The 20,503-nt window shown below is 41.7% G+C and overlaps 1 protein-coding gene across 1 annotated transcript in view; it reads right to left on the reverse strand.

Annotated features, from left to right (window-relative positions):
- LOC136836495 (uncharacterized) overlaps positions 1-20,503 on the reverse strand; it is a 107,444-nt gene that overhangs the window by 35,514 nt on the left and 51,427 nt on the right. Inside the window, exon 2 of the mRNA XM_067100832.1 lies at positions 18,184-18,337. Within this exon, the coding sequence (XP_066956933.1) occupies positions 18,184-18,337 (154 nt within the window). The remainder of the gene's footprint in view (positions 1-18,183; positions 18,338-20,503) is intronic.

A 20,503-nucleotide genomic window follows, 5' to 3' on the forward strand; every position in this document is an offset into this window, starting at 1 on the left:
TATATATATATATGTATATATATATATATATATATATATATATATATATATATATATATATATATATATATATATGTACATATATATATATATATATATATATATATATATATATATATATATATATATATATATATATATATATATATATATATATATATATATATATATATATATACATATATATATATATATATATATATATATATATATATATATATATATATATATATATATATATATATATATATATATATATATATATATATATATATATATATATATATATATATATATATATATATATATATATATATATATATACATATATATATATATATATATATATATATATATATATATATATATGTAATCCCCTGGAAACAGATATAATATTCCGTGTAGGAATACTATGTAACATTGCCTTTAGCGATCTACCTTCAGGAACGGCATGGTATTTCGACCCTGTTCTCTCTCTCCTCGGCGTTAAGTCTCTCCCTCTCTCTCTCTCTCTCTCTCTCTCTCTCTCTCTCTCTCTCTCTCTCTCTCTCTCTCTCTCTCTCTCGCGCATTCCACATTAAAGAAATAAAATGGGTCATCTAAGGAAACGCAATCTTTCCTACAAAAATAGATTTATTATTTAAAGCAACCCAACTAGTAATGAATAAACAAAGCAAAGATTAAAATGCATCGTAAATGAAATTATCAAAAAAACATCTAACTCAAGATTTAGTCTCAGTCCAACTAAAAATCTGATTGTGGCTAATAGCCTGCAAATTCAAAAACTCTCACATACTCTATATATATATATATATATATATATATATATATATATATATATATATATATATATATATATATATATATATATATATATATATATATATATATAAACATTATATATATATATATATATAATATATGTATATATATATATATATATATATATATATATATATATATATATATATATATATATATATATAAATATATATATATATATATATATATATATATATATATAGACACACACACAAAACATTAAGCCATATAAAAGACAAGAAAAGACAAAGAAATGCCCATGGCCACATTCATAATTTAATTGCTTAATCATGGACCCTTAAGCAGAAACCTTTCTTTATACTGGCTCCTTCATACACCTACACTGAAAGCTAATTTATGGCTCTACACACGTGGCACCATTCACCTCTACTTTGAAAGAGCTCTAGATACCCAGGTCCTTCCTTTCTGAAACCTCTCTCACTCCCATCTATCCAGCACTTTTAAGGTCTTTATCTCCTCCTGCTTCCAAATACTTCTGAACTGAATGCTCTTTCCACAAAAAAATTATCTTCTATTCTTTCCCCAAGACTGAAAATCTCAAGGCACTCTGAGCCATCCATTCACCTGTGCTGCCCTTTTTACCACTTCTTCATATCTCCACATGTCTGAATCTCTCAACCTTTACATTCTTCTTATAGCATATTTACTACTCAAACATTTCATCTCTGCAACTCCAGCATTTTCCTTTTATTTGTATCCAACACCCAAACTTCACTTCAATAAATGAGTATTCGTTCAACATTTCCCTCGTACATTCCAAGGTGCCTTCAATACACCGCAAGCTTCCATCCTGTATTTTACACACATTTTGCTGCCTACACCACTTCAGCTATTGTATGATTTACCTCTACTCTCATCCTACTCTTATCAGTACATTTACTCCAAGTACCTATTCAACTGCTTCCATTCTCCCACTATAAGTATTAACATACATTGCTCCATCCTAATGGTTCCCTTTCCACTCTAGCATAATTTAGCAGTCTCTCTTCTATCTTCCACATTCAACATATTTTCAAAATGGTCACTCCATTGATCTAGGCATGCACTCACTTCACACAGCATTTCAAAATCTGCAACTATTACTCTAGAATCCATCTGCTCAATAACATGCATGTACCATTCAAGGGAACAACTTATTCCCTTAAGTTCTTGCACCCTCACCCCTCTACTTCTCACTTGCCCTCTCCTTTTTCTTACTTTCTTCTTGACTGCACCATCCATCATCCACTATACCTTTACTGAATCTTTTTGTGCAATAGTACCTCTAATAATCTCTTTTTTTTTCTTTCATTTATCTCAAAGCCTATGAGTTCCTCATCTCAAGACTTGTTTTTATTCCCTCACTGGCTGTTACTGACTCACAATCAAAACAAAATCCTACCACATAGGCCTGTGCTCTCAGGTGATCTCAGGCAGACTAACTCATCTATTAAGAGAATCAGCTTCTATGTCTAGTATTATGCCCTTGATGAGGATAGATTGACAAATTGAGAAGTGGCTAAGGCAGGTAAAAATACCCTGCACTTTCATAAATGAATACTGACTTTTAGGAGGAAGGGCAACCTGTCCCTACTACCTCCTGGTAGGCGTTCCCATGTACGGGGGAAATTACACAGAATACTACCCTCAGATTGCTCCAGTCACAGGCCTAAGCTATGAAGCGTCAAAATAGGACTCTGTCCTTTATTTACCACCAATTCCCGGTGCTCCATCAGGTTCTCATGTCCCTTTTGGTGGAGCTCAATGTCTTTACACCACCTTTTGGGCCACTACTACGGGACCCAAGGTGAAGGTGTCCAGGGACTTGTGTGCCAGGTCCCTCAAGTAGGAGGCAAAGGTGGATTTCCACTTCCACATGCCCATATTTAATATCTGCTGGAGGGAGTGGTTATTCCTGTATACCACCAAAGGGTCTATCCCCCTGATATCATGGGCCTTCACCTTTGATGGCAGTCTCTCCTCCGTCCTGCTTATAGTCATAGGCCCTCATGATGACTTCCTTCAGCTAAAAAGGAGGTAGTATTGTTTGAAACCTCCTGTACTGATGAACAGCCTTTTGCAAGCAAGTCTTAGGATGGTTGTTCTCTTCTCTCCCCGGGCCAGACAACATCTCCTTATCTCCGCCAACGAACCCCTTCAGGGAGGGGAATGAGAAAGTTTTGAACCACAGATCAGGGACTGAGGGGTTCTTGGTCCTGGCCATGAGTTTTAGGATGAACTCCAAGGATAGGGAGAACAACCCCATTGGGTGAACAACGATGTAGGGGAGGCCACATAACTCCCTGACTCTCTTGGCAAGGTCTCTGTCAAAGGCCTTCCATAGGGCATCATAGGGGGCACCATTCAGGCTAGCAAGGGCCTTTGTAATGTCTCACCCTGGTGCTTGCACCCCTCTGAGGGGTAACTTTTTCTGGAAGCCCCAGATGATGGCTGACAACTCCTGTGACCTACACAAGGTTGATGCCCCTCAATTGGAAGACCTGTGCAATGGCTACCATGTACCCACTGATAGCTGTTACCAAAAGGGCTTTGTCCCATCTCAGGAAGACTAGAAAGTCTGCTACCTTCTTCAGAGGTGTCTTGAGAAGATCCTGACCCCTCCAACAGCACCAGCAACAGTACTTCATGGTGGATGCTGAAGAGTCCTTCAAAAACCCCTTCATTCTTAGGAACTGCTGGATTGCCCCTAACTGCAAAGTTGGGGGGCGGCTACATTTTGATGGGACCAGAAGGTCTGGTGACTGAGGCAGCTCTCTTGGAACATCTATCACAAGGTGCAGTAGGTCCGCATACCACTCAGCCTGCAGCCACAGGGTTATCGAAGACCTTGGGACTGGTAGAGCCTTTTCAGGACCCTTTTCAGTTGACTGAATGTTGGGAAGGTGTACATGTCCATGTTGTCCCATGAATGTTGGAAGGCATCCTGCATAGCTGCTCTTTGGTCTGGTATCTGGGAGCCATACGGGGGTAACTAGGTGTCGGCGGCTGTTGCGAGCAGGTTTATCATGGAGCCCCTTCCATGGGTCCAGCAGACCATTTACTACTTCCTGATGGAGGGACCACTACATCCCAACAACCTGGTCCTTCTTGCTGAGCTGGTCTGCGATAAAATTTCTCTTTCCCCGGGATGTATCTGGCCATCACTTCCAGGTCCTAGGAGGCTGACCACTCATGCATCCTCACTGCCAGGTTGCACAGGTCTGGGGAGATCATCCCTCGTCATTTGTTGAAGTGGGCTACCATCACTGTGTCGTCTCTCTTCAGGACAACTAAGTGTCCCACCAGGTGTTGGAAGTGCTGGGGAGCCATCCATGCTGCACTCATCCTCCAGAGGTTGATTTGCCGCTCCCTTTTTGGGTCCAATGTCCCAGAAATACACTCTCCTCCACCACTTTTGGGAGGAGTCAGAGAATGTCAACATCTCCAGGGGTGGTTTGCTGAGTGGCACTCCTGACATCAAGTTGACCAGGTCCTCCCTTACCCTCTCAGTTACCTTTGTGAACTGCAACAGGCCTTTCTTCGGTTACTACCCCTTTCATCTACCACTTGGAACCAGCTTCTTGAGGGAAACCAAATGGCCCAGGAGGATCTGCCACTTCTTTGCCTGCTAAGATGTCTCAGCAAGGAAATTATGGGAGATGTCCAGGAGTTTTGCTATCCTTTCCTGTGAAGGGAAGGCTCTCACCAACTGTGTGTTTAACATTATCCCCAAGTTTTTGTGTTTAACATTATCCCCAAGTATTTGATGTTCCTCTGCAGGTCAACTTGGACTTGGACAGGTTTACCACAATGCCCAGCATCTGGCAATGGGTCGAGGATCATGTCTCTTGCCTTCTTTGCCACCTCCCAAGATGGTGCAAGGATTAATCAGTTATTCAGGCACTGCTGTATTCAGATGCCTTTGGAGTGTGACAAGGAGGACACCAGCTGGAAAACCCTGGTGAAGACCTGGGGTGCCATTGCTAAGCTGAAGCAGAGAGCTCTGAACTGGTACGTCACTCTGTTGGCAACAAACTGTAGATACTTCCTGGAGGGCCAGGTGAATGGGATGTGAACATAGGCATCCTGCAGATCTAGCAAGATCATGAAGTCCCCCTCTCTGATGGATGCCAGAATTGACTAGAGCATTGAGAACGGTGTCTGCTACAGGAACTCACTGAGAGCTGACAGGTCTGTCACTGGAAACTACTCCCCAGAGGCTTTCTCCACTATGAAGAGGCAGCTTTAAAATCCAGGGGAATTGTCCAACACCACCTCCACTGCCCCCTTCTGCAGCATCACTTCGACCTCCTTTTGCAGGGTTCTCCCCTTCAGTGAGTCTGGGCAGCAGGTTGGAAATGGGATGGGAAGAGGAGCCAGTGGGGCTCTCGTGGAACTAAAGAGCAGTCTGTATCCCTATCTCCAAACCGCTACTGTCCACTCTTCTGCTCCGTATTGCTCTCACACCATCCATTTGCTTGCGAGGCACCCCTCCCCCACCCATGGCAGCTTGAGTGGGTGGGGGATTTCTGTTCCTCACCTGAAGCCTCCCCTCTTGCTGGGACAATTCCCTTTTCTGTGAGCTGGCTGGGTTGCTTGAAATGACTGGGGTGCAGCATCTCCTTCTCAGCTGGACACAGCCCGTCATCCATGTTAGCCAATGGTGGATTTTCCATACTGGAGGAAGAGGCTTTCCTCCAAGGATCCATCTCTGTCCTGTCATCAATACACTTGCATCAATGATCAGCCAGGTAGCACTCTGGTAGAACTCTGGTAGCACTGGAGGAGGAGAGCCCTTTGTCCTGTTCTGGGCAGAGCTGGGGGAAGAGTCTCAGCATTCAGAATGGTGAGAAGTGGAGCAGGGAGAAGGCTGCGTAGACATATCCTGCGCCCCACCTCTCCTAGCTGGGTCTACAGCATCTGTCCCATGATCTGTCACTGGATGAGAACATCTATACCCCCTACTGGGGCAACATGAAGAAGCAGACTATCAGCGTGTCTGAATCGCTGGGGGGAGCTGACCTCTTCCTGGTGTAGATGCTGTCCAACCTACTCTGGTCAACAGTTTAATGATTTCTCTATGCTGCTGGTCACTGGCGTGGCAGGAAACGGAGGAGGTGACTGATGAAGCAATGGTGGCTATGGACAGGAACCTATCTCGATAACCCTGTCTATGACATCACTGCCAATTGTCTCTGATCTAGTCTCTGACACTTCAAGGGGGGAGAGGAGGATATAGCTGAATCATCCTGCAACCACTTCTTAGTCACTGAGGAATCCTCCTACTTCATGCCTCTCATGCTTCAGTAGTAGTGGCTGACATCTGAAGGAACTAGATTCCAATTGCCAAGGACCAGGATAGGAAGCTGGCTGTCTCCAATCATTGACAACTGGCCTGTCTGCCAGATACTGAAGTTACTTGAGTGCTTACCCAGGAGGGGCTCTTCACCCCCGACAAAGGAGGAAGCATAGAAGCTGCAGGAGTTACTGATGGAGGAAGGCATGAAGGAAACTTGAACTGGAGAAGGAACTTGGGAAGGACTCGTTGTCATTTCACCTTCTGTTTCTTTTTCTCGTATAGAGCCCACTGCAGCTTCTGCCATCCTTCACAGTCGCCACACATATTGCCTCTCATGCACTCTTTACATGAGATACACACTAAATGCAGGTCGACCTCTAAAGGGGACATAAGCTTGCTATATGGTTTGTCTTTCCCCATACAGTGCCTAAACTCAGTCTTATTTTCTTATATGGTAACTATTCCGCACACAGAGCCTTACATGAAGCAAATGAACAACACACACAGCAAAGACAAAGGAAGTTCAACCATGTGGCTCGCACACCACAAACAAACGAAATAGCACCAAAAAAACACTTGTGCCCCTCTAAAAACATGTAAAACTCCACAACATTTGCTAACTCTGGCTACAGGAAGGCACTCAATATCACAGTTAACAGGGAAGGTAACGAGCACTAAGAATTCACACACACATGGCATGCATAAAGGAAATCTCAGCAACAAAAATGGGAGAACATGCAGTGACAACCAGGGAATACGACAGCTAACATAGTGGAAGAGTTGGTTGCACGAGGGCACAGGTCTTTGCAATAGGATTTTGTTTTGATTGTGAGTCAGAAACAGCCAAAGCGTGCCTTGCACAAGAAATTCAATTTATGGAATAGTAGGTTTGTATTCCTGTAGCAAAAACTATAAATACTCACTGTTGTCCCTATGATCCCATCTTCAGACTTTACATATGCCTTATTCACCCCTTCCATTCCTGTATCTAAAATCATAGGCTATTTTTCATCCATTTTCTCCTTACATTCTCTTCTCAATTTCTCCTAATCAAACCTCTGTCTCAGTTACATTTACGGCAACATTTTTGCCCCCTCACCTCTAACTTGAATTTCTGTCCATTGTAAGTGTTACTTCAACCAAATAATAATCAGATATACTTCCAGACAATCCTCTTCTCACCATTACATTTATTCACTCTTTATAATCTAGCAAACTCTTTTCCTTACCATTTTCTTGATCCAAAGTGTACTTATAATTAACGTTATTTGTCCTCCGAACCCATTTATTTTCAACAGTAGCCTCTTTCCAAATAAACATCCACAAGAATATCTCCATTTACATTTATGCCAGAAGCTCCATAATTGCTAACAACAGCTTCTCTTTCTGTGTCACCCATTCACATTCCCCAAACCAAGTCAGACACGGATCCAGATTCTTCATGAAACCTCTTTCACTGTCATCCATTTTTATTCCTGGACAATATACATTCACTATTACAGCTTGTTCTTATGCCATACTCGACATTACCCATTAAATCCTTGCACTAACATGTGCTCTCTCACCTGTCCTCAGTCTTCCTGCTTGCAAACATTGCCCTTTCACCTTTACCTCAGTCATTGCCACAACTTTAGCTTTCTTTCCATGAACTAATCAGATGTCATACACTTTTTCTCTACTTTGCCACACTCTTTCACATTCAGAACCCAAAGACTCAGTATTTTATTTTTTTTAATAAATTAATACAAATATATATATATATATATATATATATATATATATATATATATATATATATATATATCTAATATAAGGAGCCCATAAAAATGCCAAAATATAAATAGTTAATGCTGTATTTCAGAGACCAATTGCCTCTCTCTTCAGGCAGGTAATGAATGAGAAGAGTTTCAGAAAAGTGGTATTTATACCAAGAGGTACATCAGCTGTTACGTCACTCCAGTTGACAATTTTCCTTTAATCTTCCTAATCGCTGGTTGAAGGAAGATATTACTTATAATATCTGAGTCCCAAGCTCCTTTTGAGAGGTTCATCGTACAGTATTTCTTTGTTTAATCAAAGCTGATTCTACCATCTGGCTTTTGAACCGACAATTGCTGCTGTAAATTTTACATGACAAATTCCAGTTTATTCTGTGATTATGGTTAAAAATAGCTGAGCACTGTTAGCCATACCTAACTGAACTGTGAAGACAAGAAAGGTCAACTGGGTATTAACTTATTTATTACCTAAGCGCAGGTATACATGGCAGAGTGCAGACGGAAATGTGGTGCCTGACCTCCGAATGCCGTGACCCACACTCTGAGCAATTTGTGTTTGTTGACGGACAAACAAATGGCAATTATGAGAGATAATAAATGTACAATGATGAAATACATATCGACAGAAAGGCCAGAAAATTCTGCACATGAATATTTACATGAGAGTCTTTACATATTAAGAAATGCAATGCATGACGTCATTGACATGAAAACGAAGAGATGTCTGGCGTCTTTACAAGTACTCCCCCCACAAGACAATAATTACAAAAATAATGATTGGAAGATATCTGAAAAAAAATCAATCACGGAATCACTTTGGGAGCAGGAGCTGGCCCTGAGTTCTTGATACATGCGGACATGGGGGGCGGCTTAGCCGAGTGGATGACTTCCTTAGTGTGGCCCTTGGGACGTCCTCAACCCCGTTTCGGGATGGCGACAGGATCATCTGCGGCCACGTTTTGTGGAGGAATTCTGGGGCGCCTGCCGGTTTCCTCCCGAGTTTTGCTGTGTAACAGGAATGGTGGTTTCAGCCGGTCGACAGAAACCCAGTCTTCACACCTGTGGATGTTGATGAGATAGGCGTTGGATGATCTGCAGATGACATGGTATGGGCCCTGTACGGTCTGGTCAAGGGTGGGCGTCGATCCTGATGAAGACGTGGGTGCAGGTATCCAGGCCTCCAGGGCTGTAGACATGGGTCCTGTCTGTGACAGTCTTTCGGCAGGGCACAAACTTCTGTGCCACTTCCCTCAGCCTTGGAAGGGAGGTATCTGCGTTGTCCGGCGCTGTGGGGAAGAACTCTCCCGGAATAGGTAGTGTTTTGCCATAGACTTTCTTTGTGGGAGATTCATCACCGTCTGCCCTCGGTGCAGTGCGGAGACCCAGTAGGACCCAGGGGAGCTGGGCCTTCCAATTGTCGTTGATACAGCGTGCCATCAGAGCTGCCTTCAACGAACGGTGGGCCCTTTCCACCATGCCATTGGCTGCTGGGTTACATGCCATCTTACTGTGGAGAGTTGTCCCCATCAGGCGTGCCAGGGCAACCCCGAGCTCCGACAAGAATGCTGGGCCCCTGTCCATAGTTATGCTGTCAGGCACACCGAAACGGCTGATCCAGCTCGACAGGAGGGCCTCTCTACAGGCGCTCGTTGATGCTTCTGTCATCGGGGTTGCTTCTGGCCACCGTGTGGAATGGTCTATGACCATCAGGAGGTATCTGGCACCCCCTGATTGCGGCAGAGGACCTACGACATCTACATGGATGTAATTGAAGCGCCGACATGGTTGATGGAATTCTCCGATGCCTGATTCCGTGTGCCGGGTGTCTTTACTTGTTTGGCACAGTATGCAGTTCTTCGCCCACTGCCAAATGTCCTTCCTGATAGTGTTCCACACAAACTTCTCTGTCATCAGGCGCGCCGTTATTCAGCCTGATGGATGGGACAGACCATGGATGACATCGAACGTCTGTTTTCTACTGGAAGTGGGGATCAGGGGGCGTGGGTGGCCAGTGCTGGTATCGCAGAGAAGTGTTGAACTGGACCCCCCATCTCAGTGCGGTGAGTGCCGTGTGGTAGACTGCTGTTTCCGGGTCTGTGGACTGTTCCTTCGCCAGGTCCTCATAGTCTATGCTGAGGTGGATGGAATTTATCTCGACCTTTGATGGGGTGTTGGTTACTGGGTTCTTCCTGCCGGGGATGTAGCTAATGGTGCAGCCGAACTCGGAGATAGCAGCCAAGTGCTGCTGCTGCCTCGCAGACCATGTGTCTCCCGCCTTCGTGAGGATGGTAAAAGGGGTGCCGTCCAAGAGATACTTGAAGTGCCGCACAGCTTGGTAGATTACCTGCAGCCCCCTGTCAAATGTGCTGTAGCAGTCTCTGGTGGTGTTAACTTGCAACTGAAGAAGGCCAGCGGGCGTGGGGAGACGTCTAACACCTGCCCCAGCACCGACCTGCAAGCAATGCTGCTGGCGTCGGCGGTAAGTCTCAGGGAGGCAGTGGGGTTGCGAAGTGTTAATGTGGTGGCTTTGGCGAGGGCTGCCTTCGTCTGCTCGAACGCCTGTTGCTGCAGAGCTGCCCACACCAGTGCTTTCGGCTTCCCCTTCAGGACTGTGGTCAGGGGATACATGATGCGGGCGACGTCTGGTATGAAGCGACGGTAGTAGTTGACCATGCCGAGGAACTCCTGCAGGGACTTGATGTTTTTTGGCATTGGGAACTTCTTTACTGCATCCACCTTGGAGGCCATGGGGTGGACACCTGCCGGGGAGATCTCATGGCCCAGGAAGTCTACCTTTTCTGCTCCGAAGGTACACTTGTCGAACCTAACGACCAAACCATTCTCCTGCAGGCGCTTCAGCATGGCCTGGACGTGGCAGAAGTGTTCCTCCGGGGACCTGGAGAAGATCAGGATGTCGTCTACGTAGCAAACGCAGAAAGGTAGGTTGCCCAAGATGGTGTCCATAACGTATTGGAATGTGGCCCCGGTGTTCCTGAGGCCGAAGGTGGAGTAGGAGAAGGTATATGTTCCAAAGAGCTTGATGATGGCTGTCTTCGGAACGTCGTCAGTGTGTACTGGTACCTGAAAATAAGACTTGAGTAAATCCATTTTTGTAAATACTTTGGCCCAGTGCAGGGCACCTGTTAGGTCCTGCATGTTCGGCAAGGGATAGTGGTCTGGTGTCGTTACTAGGTTCAGCCGACGATAGTCCCCACAGGGCCTCCAAGAGCCGTCTGGTTTCTTTACCATGTGGAGGGAGGACACCCACAGGCTCGATGCCTTCCTGTAGATGCCCATCCATTCCATCTCACCAAAGGCCCGTTTAGCATCATGGAGTTTTTTAGGTAGCAAGCACCCGAATTTTTCGTGTGTTGGTGGGCCTGTCATGGTGATGTGGTGATGGATGCCATGTTTGGCTTAGGCTCCCGGTAACTGATGCAGCTCTGGCTTGAAGACATCTGGGAACTCATGAAGGAGGGTGCTTTACTTGTTTGAAGAGATGGCGCAGACAGCGTGCATCCCCAGCCTGGTGGAGAGCGGTCGGGAGCGGCAGGTTCCAGTATCCAGCAGGTGTTTTCGGCCAACATCTACCAGAAGTCTGTGGTGTGCAAGGAAATCGGCACCCAGGAGAGGGAATTTGAAGTCTGCGATGACGAAGGGCCAATCATATTTACGGCCCAGGATGGATATTCTCTGGGTCAAAGTTCTGCAGCAGCGGATGGGGCTTCCATTTGCGGCCACCAGTGCGGTTGTGGCACTGGATGTGTAGTCGTGGTCCTCTCTTGATGGCGGAAACACCAATTGCATCACCCTGGTGTCTACCAGCATCCGTAATTTCATATGGCGTTATGGATGAAGAATCCTACTGGTTGGGAGTTTTTAAGGTTTGTGGCCACTGTTGTTACTTCTGGCTGCTTTTCTCATTTTTTTGTGAAGGAACAGGGGGCTCTGCAATTTCTGGCGGCGCTTCCGAACCTCTGATGGAAGTAACACCAGACTGGATTTGTCCACGTCCTCTGCTGCTGTGGTGGCGCCTTCCTCCTGTACACCGCGTTCGTGTCCTCTGCCTCATCTTCTTCTGTTACCAGGTTACAGGCTGCGGGTGTCGTGGTGTGTTTGGAGGTCTTGGTGGCCTCGTGGAGTTTGTGTGTGACATTCACCAATTCGTCCATTGAAAGGGCGTCCGCATCCGTGATTTGCCCCCTCACCTCCTGCAGAAGGCACCACAGGAATATTTCTTGTGACAAGCTGATCTTCTTCCTCCGACCGTCCGCGTCGACCCCCAGCAGCATCAGGCGACCTCGGAGTTCATCCCAGGAGTTCCTGGGTGATGCGTCCCCAGGGCTGGGTCATCAGGTTGAGGGCGCATTGTGCTCTCTCTGGGACGGGCATGGAGTATGTTTCGATGAGCTTGTCTTGCAGGTCTATGTGCTTATGAGTCCAACCATGGGGTGATTTTGTTGAAGACCTCCTCCGGTAGCGTTGTCATGGTAACGTCTGCCTTGGTCTCCTCATCTGTAATTTTTGCCCGCAGAAACCAGGATGCGGTGTTTTGTTGCAAGAACAGAGGGAGTTTTATCGCCTGGCTTATTGCTGCCTTCAAAGGCGAGAGAGGGATGCAGAGGATCTGTGCGTCCTTGGAATGACTTTCTACCTCAGTGTCTGACATTCTTCCTCACACCAAAATGCAAAGTATGCACTGTATTTAGTCCGTTAATGGTGTTTGGGGCTCATCAGAAGTCAAAACTATACGCTGTGTGGTTCCGTTAATGACTTCCAAGTACGGTCGACATGAATCGTAAATGGCGGGGCCAAACCATTTGAGCACACCAGAATGTACCTGAAAGGGTACGCCGTAATTAGTTCGTTAGTGGCGCGGGTGTTCTCCAAGGAAGGAGCTTTCAGAGGCCTAGACTTTTGTCGCCATGTGGTTCCGTTAAAGGCTGTCTGAAGGTAAAGCGGCTGTAGTGAGTCCGTAATTGGCGAAGCCAATACTGCTGTGTTTACTGTCACTCCTTGGATCACCAGTGTGAGGACAAGAAAGGTCAACTGGGCATTAACTTATTTATTACCTGAGCGCAGGTATATAGGGCAAAGTGCGGACGGAAACATGGTGCCCGACCTCCGATCACTGTGACCCGCACTCTGAGCAATTTGTGTTTGTTGACAGACAGACAAATGGCAATTTTGAGAGACATAATAAATGTACAATGATGAAATACATATCGGCAGAAAGGCCAGAAAATTCTGCACATGAATATTTACATGAGAGTCTTGACATATTAAGAAATGCAATGCACGCCGTGATTGATGTGAAAATGAAGAGACGTCTGACGTCTTTACAGAATGTTTATGTTGTATTAATCTCTGGGGGAGTGATTTACCTGTAAAACCAATATAAGATTGGTCACAGTCCAGACAAGGGATTTAATATATTCCAGTGTCTTTGGGGACTGGCTTTTGTTGGATGTTAATCAGGGATTTATCTTGTCGCTCAAGATTGTTCCAAGCGCTATTATTTATTAAGTTATTTAACTTACGGGAAAGTCTATTGGAATGAGTCGCACAACAAGATAAAGTTTTAAATTTATCTCATAGCCCCCTTACCGTAAACCAACACTTAGTTTTAAACTTGGCTTAACCTTTGCCCTTATGCCAGACTGGAAAAATAATCTACATTTTATAGCTGCTTTTGACAAATTCATATCTGATAAAAATTACATCCGAGAAGAGATGTGTTTAAAAGGCATTTTACTAAATGCAATGACTGACCTTAATAAGAAATACCCTGGCCCCCTGTAGATTTATGAAAGCCATCCACTCGCTACAAAAATTAGATGTTGCAATAAGCAGATCCGATAAAGACAGGAAAATCATGATCATGGACAAAGACTTCAACCTCGACAAAGTCAACCAGCTCCTTAGTAACGAAAAATCCCCACAGAATTTCTTAAAAAAGTAAGATTAACTGGCAAAGACAAAAAGCATTGAACTGCTGGAGAAATTTGAAGTCATTAACCCAAAGCTACCCTGTATTTATGGCCTTCCCAAAACTCACAAAGATAATCTTCCATTCAGACCTATTATCTCATGTGCTGGAGCTTTCAATTATAAAATTTCTGAGTGGTTAGCCGGCCTCCTTTCCCCTTTCTTAGGCACATTTCCTCCCAGTCACATTAAACATTCTGAAGATTTCTGTCACAAATCCAAAAAAGCACATATACCACTTCACAACATAAAACTTTTAAGCTTAAATGTAGATTCCCTGTTCACAAAAGTACCAGTACAGGATGTTCTACAGTTTTTAAGGGAAAAATTAGCCCCCTATTCAGATCATTTCCCACTAGCCCTAGATAAAATAGTTAGTTCAAATAACGTCTTTTCATTCAGGGAGTTATTCTATAAACAAAAATTCGGGTGCAGCATGGGCAGCCCTTTAAGTCCTGTTTTAGCCAATCTATACATGGAATATTTTTAAATTATAATAATAAATGCAATAAAACCTAAAGACACGCTGTGGATGAGATATGTAGGTGATGTCCTAACATTTTGGGATAATAGGTGGGGCAGTTTCAACGAATTTCTCTCAAAATTAAATGCATTAGTGCCTCGCATCATGTTTAAAGTTGAATAGGAAACAGACAAAAAAATTCTTTTTGTTGACATTTTGATAATCAGAGACACGATAGAATACAAATTTACCATATACAGAAAACCAACATTTTCACTTTCATACATTCATTGTTTTAGTTATGACATTTTTATCAAGACTAGCATAGCCAGCAATTTATTTTTAAGAGCCTTACGGACTTGCTCCCCGGATTTCCTAGAAAAGGAAATTGAACTAATCTGTAAGCAGCTGTCATCGTTAAAGTATTAACCTTGCGTAGGATATTGCGCATGTTGAAGCTCTGCTTGTCTCTGGTGCATTGTGGGTTGTTGTCATTGGGAAGAAGCCCACCACGTAATATACCCTGGCCATATAATTGAGAAGGCAAGCCACAAAGCTAACATAATCTTCTACTGTCCCCCTCAAAACAAGACTAGAGAGATGCCCAACAATAAAATAAAAATCCCACACCTGGACAGGATTAAGACATTGACACAGACACTTGGAAACTCTAACCCTTTTGCTTTTACCTACCCAAATACCATGGCTAAATCCCTGATTAACGTCCAACAAAAGCCAGTCCCCAAAGACACAGGAGTATACTAAATCCCTTGCCTTGACTGTGACCAACCTTACATCGGTTTTACAGGTAAATCACTCCCCAAGAGATTAATACAACATAAATGTTCAGCTAGGTATGACCAACAAAGCTCAGCTATTTTTAACCACATAAGTAACCATAATCTCATAATAAACTGGAATTTTTCACATATAATTTATAGAAGAAATTGTCGGTTCAAAAGCCAGATGGTAGAATCAGCTTTGATTAAACAAAGAAATATGAACCTCTCAAAAGGAGCCTGGGACTCAGATATAGATAAAATCTTCCTTCACCCAGCGATTAGGAAGATTAAAGAGAAATTGTCAACTGGAGTGACATAACGGCTGACCTATATACCTCTTGGTATGAATATCGCTTTTCTGTAACTCTTCTCAATCATTACTTGCCTGAAGAGATAGACAGTTGGTCTCTAAAATGCACCATTAACTATCTACATTTTGCCATTTTATGGGCTCCTTATATTAGATAGACTTTATACATATATTATATATATATATATATATATATATATATATATATATATATATATATATATATATATATATATATATATATATATGACTTTTTATCACATCACCGTGATTCATATACAATCAGTAAGCTACAAACGTCCTTTAATATCCAATTCGCTCTACCTCGGAAATGATATATTTTCATATATGTTACCGAAGGGGAATTTTTTAGTTGATAATAAGTTCGTCGTCCCGTGGGCTCGAACCAGCGAAGGAAAGGAATTCAGGACTATATATCACCATTAAGCCTTTCCACCCAAAAGGGTGGTACCAGAGTTAAATAACGTAAATGAACACCTTTTGAAGAAAATTCCTAAAGGGCATTAGCTACTTTAAACTCCTACACAGAAGAGTCATCATACTGAAACCCCATTCACACTGTACCACTTACTTCTACAGTATTTTGCATGCTTTATTGCGTTTCCTGGAGTTATTCCTGTTTTCCACTTTGTCTAGCCAGAACTTTGGCTCCTTTTTATCATTCCTCACTTTTAATTATACACAGTTCAAAAACACGCCAAACCGCCTGAAAACATTCCAATGCTATGTTGTACATTTCTCACCTTTTGACTATTCTTAATATACATGCAGTATATAGACAACACATCTTAATAGTTTCCACCCTTTTCAGTTACATTTAACATCCATGATTTTCCTCCATAAGTCCCTTCATACAGTCCAACATTTGCATCCATGAGAATTCATTTTTTAAGTCTTTCACGGTGTTCCCGCTGCCTTCCTAATTTCACCTATTATGAAATTCAACCTTTTTCTCAGTTTATCATTGTCTGTTGTATTTTTCCCAAGTACACCAATGAATCAACCTCTTCCATTCTTTCTTCATCCATTCTTTCTGTTTTCCATATTTACTTAACCTTACTTATGCTAATATTCCCTTCCAAAGCATCCATTTACAAATGTCAAATTTGCCAGTGCTTAACACTATTGTCTACAAGTACTAGCCTTTCCATTCATGAACTCTTTTTCTTTTCTGCAATTTTGCACCTACGGTTGTCTCTTCTCTGACTTCTTATCACTCGTCAAAAAAAAAAATTAAAATCTGAGACTTCTTATCACTCATCAATAAAATTTAAGGAAACTTGACATATCCTCGTGTGGTTTCAATTTACACTAAACTTTTCACTACTTTTTACATTATCTAATCTGCATAATTTAAAACAAGTTTTGATTTCACCATAAAAACTAACTGTTAATCAAATTATCGTCTTCGCCACACATCGGCACCATACAGATCGTGCCTCTGTCAGTTCTACGATCATGTTTTTCTGGACCCTTTTGTGCCAAAAATGGCCTATCCGATTACCTTCAAACTTGTTAAGTGACTGCTTCATAAAATACACGATAGCAGCATCCGCTTCCTTTTTCCCATCTGCACTGCTCTTCCTTTATCAATTCCTCTGTTATCTGTCTTACTTCCTCAACCTAAACTTACAATACCTTCTCAGGTATGCTCAGAAATGTTGTTCCCAAAATCTTACAAACACTTCTTTACTTTGTCTTTTATATATAACACTAATCTTATCATCCAATCCTATGGAAATTTTCATTCCTCCAGATACACCTTACACACCCTTGTCTGGCATGCAGCTGAACCAACACCCATATACCACAGCATCCCATTTGTAATAGCTTTTATCCTCGACAGCCTTAAAAACATTTTCAAGTATGCATTCTCAAAATAGTCTATCAGTAAAGCTTACTTAATCTTCTGAAAGTACATCTTTTTTGGCACCTTTTCTCGTGAGATCCATTCACTCATTAATTTTTTCTCTGCAATCATTCATCTCCTGTACAAATTCGTTTTTCCTTTACTTTGTCCCCGCCTGATTCATTCTCATGTATATCTCTACATGATCCTGTATTTCCTGAGACTGCTGTTAAACAATATCCTTCAGCCTTTACTGAATTTCTCGTTTTATTAACCCACCATGAAATAATCCTCATGTTTCTGAGTACTCTCTCCGGGCCCAGATACCCAATCCATGCACTTTGCATACTCGCCATCCACACCTTTGTTAAGTACCTTTAACTCAAACTTGCTCGTTGTAATTATATTCATAGTCATATTCTGAATCTTCTTCTCCAATTAAAATAATTTTTCCTCACATTTTCATTTTCAATTTACCTAGACAATGATTAAATATACCTTGAGCAATCACTTTCTCACCTTCACGCCAACTCTCTCTTCCACCTATCCTTTACTAATGCATAATCTGTCAAGTTCTTTTCAACATTTTCTCTTTCCCAAGTATACTTATGGATATTCTCTTTGGGAAACAAGCTCCTTCAGAACATATTTCCACAAGACTCCATTTCCAGTCACATCAGGCTCTCCAAAACTAGAAACTGCATCCTCCTTGTACGACCTTTCTTAGAATTTATATTACCTAGCACAACCAACCTTTCTCCTCCAAACACAACCAGGCAGACTGAGACTCACAGAAACTTACTTTTTTCTGTCTCACTTTTTCATTCAAGTATCATATGCAATCAAAATAACAGAAAAGTAACTTACGTACATTGGTCACAGACTCTTTGTAAGGGAACTTGGTGAAGGTGTAGGTGACTGTCTGTGCTTGCACTCCAGTGGCTGCCATCAGTGCTACGAGTGCTACAAGTAGTGACAGGGACATGGCAAGCACTGTAGCTAAGGCTCTCTCCCCATGCATAACTCTGTGGACAGGAGGTCGAGTAGGTTTATTAGATACTTTAACAGCAATAGGCCTATTGTGCGTATTATACAACTGCCTTGTTAATGCTTTTGTTGACATTGTGTCCATTAATAATAGAACTAAGTAACAAATAGTAACAATAATTACAACATTCATGGTAATACTAACAGTTACATGAAACTTTCGTCACCGCCGTTAGAAAACCATCTGGAGTCAAAGCAACATTCTATCTGCAGTGTTCAAAGTGTAACAATTTTATAAAAGAAAACCAAAGGGGGCGTTGTGTTAAATTAACAATACTTCAATAATCATTTAAGGCATATTATCAAGTGAAATTAGGACTTTATTAAGCTTTCTTCAAGTACATTTACTCGTAAATAATTAATTCCTATATTCTTTGATTTTCAGTATGAATTTCCTTTTCTGATCGCCAACTTCTGACTCTGCAGGGTGGAAAAGCACTATCAGTCACTTTCCCAAGTGCCGAGGATTAGCACTTGTCATCTCAACCTGCCCTAACATTGCCATTATTTTTTTATGGTATATATATATATATATATATATATATATATATATATATATATATATATATATATATATATATATATATATATATATATATATATATATATAAAAGGACCTCATTCAAACTTGGTGGTATTAATTCCTCCTGTTTTTATTCAAAAGTTACAACTTTTCTTGGACAAACAGTCACATTATCAAGTATCCGGATACTTGATAATGTGGACTGTTTGTCCAAGAAAGCTTGTAACTTTTTGAATAAAACTCCATTAGATACCACCAGTTTGAATGAGGTCCTTTAGTAATTCTACTAATGCACAGAACAATTGTGTATGTGATAAAGTTAATATATATATATATATATATATATATATATATATATATATATATATATATATATATATATATATATATATATATATATATATATAGCCTATATGTATGTATGTATGTATGTATATACATATATAGTTACATTTGTTAACCTTACTAAGTTCTAGATTTTCTAGGATTAGTTTCATTTGTTAAGAGTTCCAGGAAGGGGCTGATTGATACGTGTGTTGTAGTCGGTAGATTTTTATTCAGACTAAAAAGAAGCGGGAATAACGAACATGCTGCGTTGTTTACGCGCAGATGGCACCACGACTGGCCAACGAGAAAAACTAAATACTAAAGAAAGCTGACTTACAAGTGACGAGCGCAATGCCACCATCATGACATGAACAAATAAATCATAACATGCTAACAGCATTCTTCTCAATCACGAAGATATATATACTGTGGTATATATATGGAGTAAGATTTTCTCGTGTAGTAACAGGACACCAAGAAGACAACCAATCAATTTCCTTGTTTATTTACACCATCACTTCAAGAATCCATTTCCACTATGCATTCGTGAGGTATACTTTTTATATCTATACTATTTCCCGACATTGTGTTCTGTTCAGTTTTCATTTGAAGTTATGTAACCAAATATTTTATTAACACATTGGCTATTTATGCAAATTATTACATTGTACAATTGTCTGATTCAATTTTCGTGTTTTTTGTAGCCCTGATGGTGGGAATGGCTTCCCAAAACAATTAAAACAATTACCAAAACAAATGTCATATGCAAAATAACCACAATGATCAATATTAATACCTTTGGTACAATAAATAAGTCACATTAGTGAAGTTAACCACATAATTAACAAATTAACAGCAGCAGTCAACAATAGGTCAATACAATGAGGCAATAACCAAAACAGGGCAATAAAAATAAGAGGCATAATAACAGCGGTAACACTCAACAATAATAATAGGAGACATACTCGCTCAACATAATGACTCACTCGTGCCCTTCAAAATAATAATACACCATAAATCACTAGAGCCTCTTGCTCAACACAATGACATACTCAAAACCCTCCAATAATTATTACTCGTGCCCTTCAAAATAAAAGCAATAACAATTGTCAGTGTACTACAACTCATAAGAGCCCAACTGGAATAATAATCTGCCTTTCGTTGGAGTAACAGCGAAAGATCCACAAGGGCGACCACCGCACATTGATGAGCAATCTCCAATCCTCCATCACCGGACGACCTCGATCAAGGCGGTGCAACAGCAATAAGGCTGCCAACGAAGAATTCATTCTTC

Source organism: Macrobrachium rosenbergii, chromosome 56 (genome assembly GCF_040412425.1).
Source record: "Macrobrachium rosenbergii isolate ZJJX-2024 chromosome 56, ASM4041242v1, whole genome shotgun sequence".
Taxonomy (NCBI): domain Eukaryota; kingdom Metazoa; phylum Arthropoda; class Malacostraca; order Decapoda; family Palaemonidae; genus Macrobrachium; species Macrobrachium rosenbergii.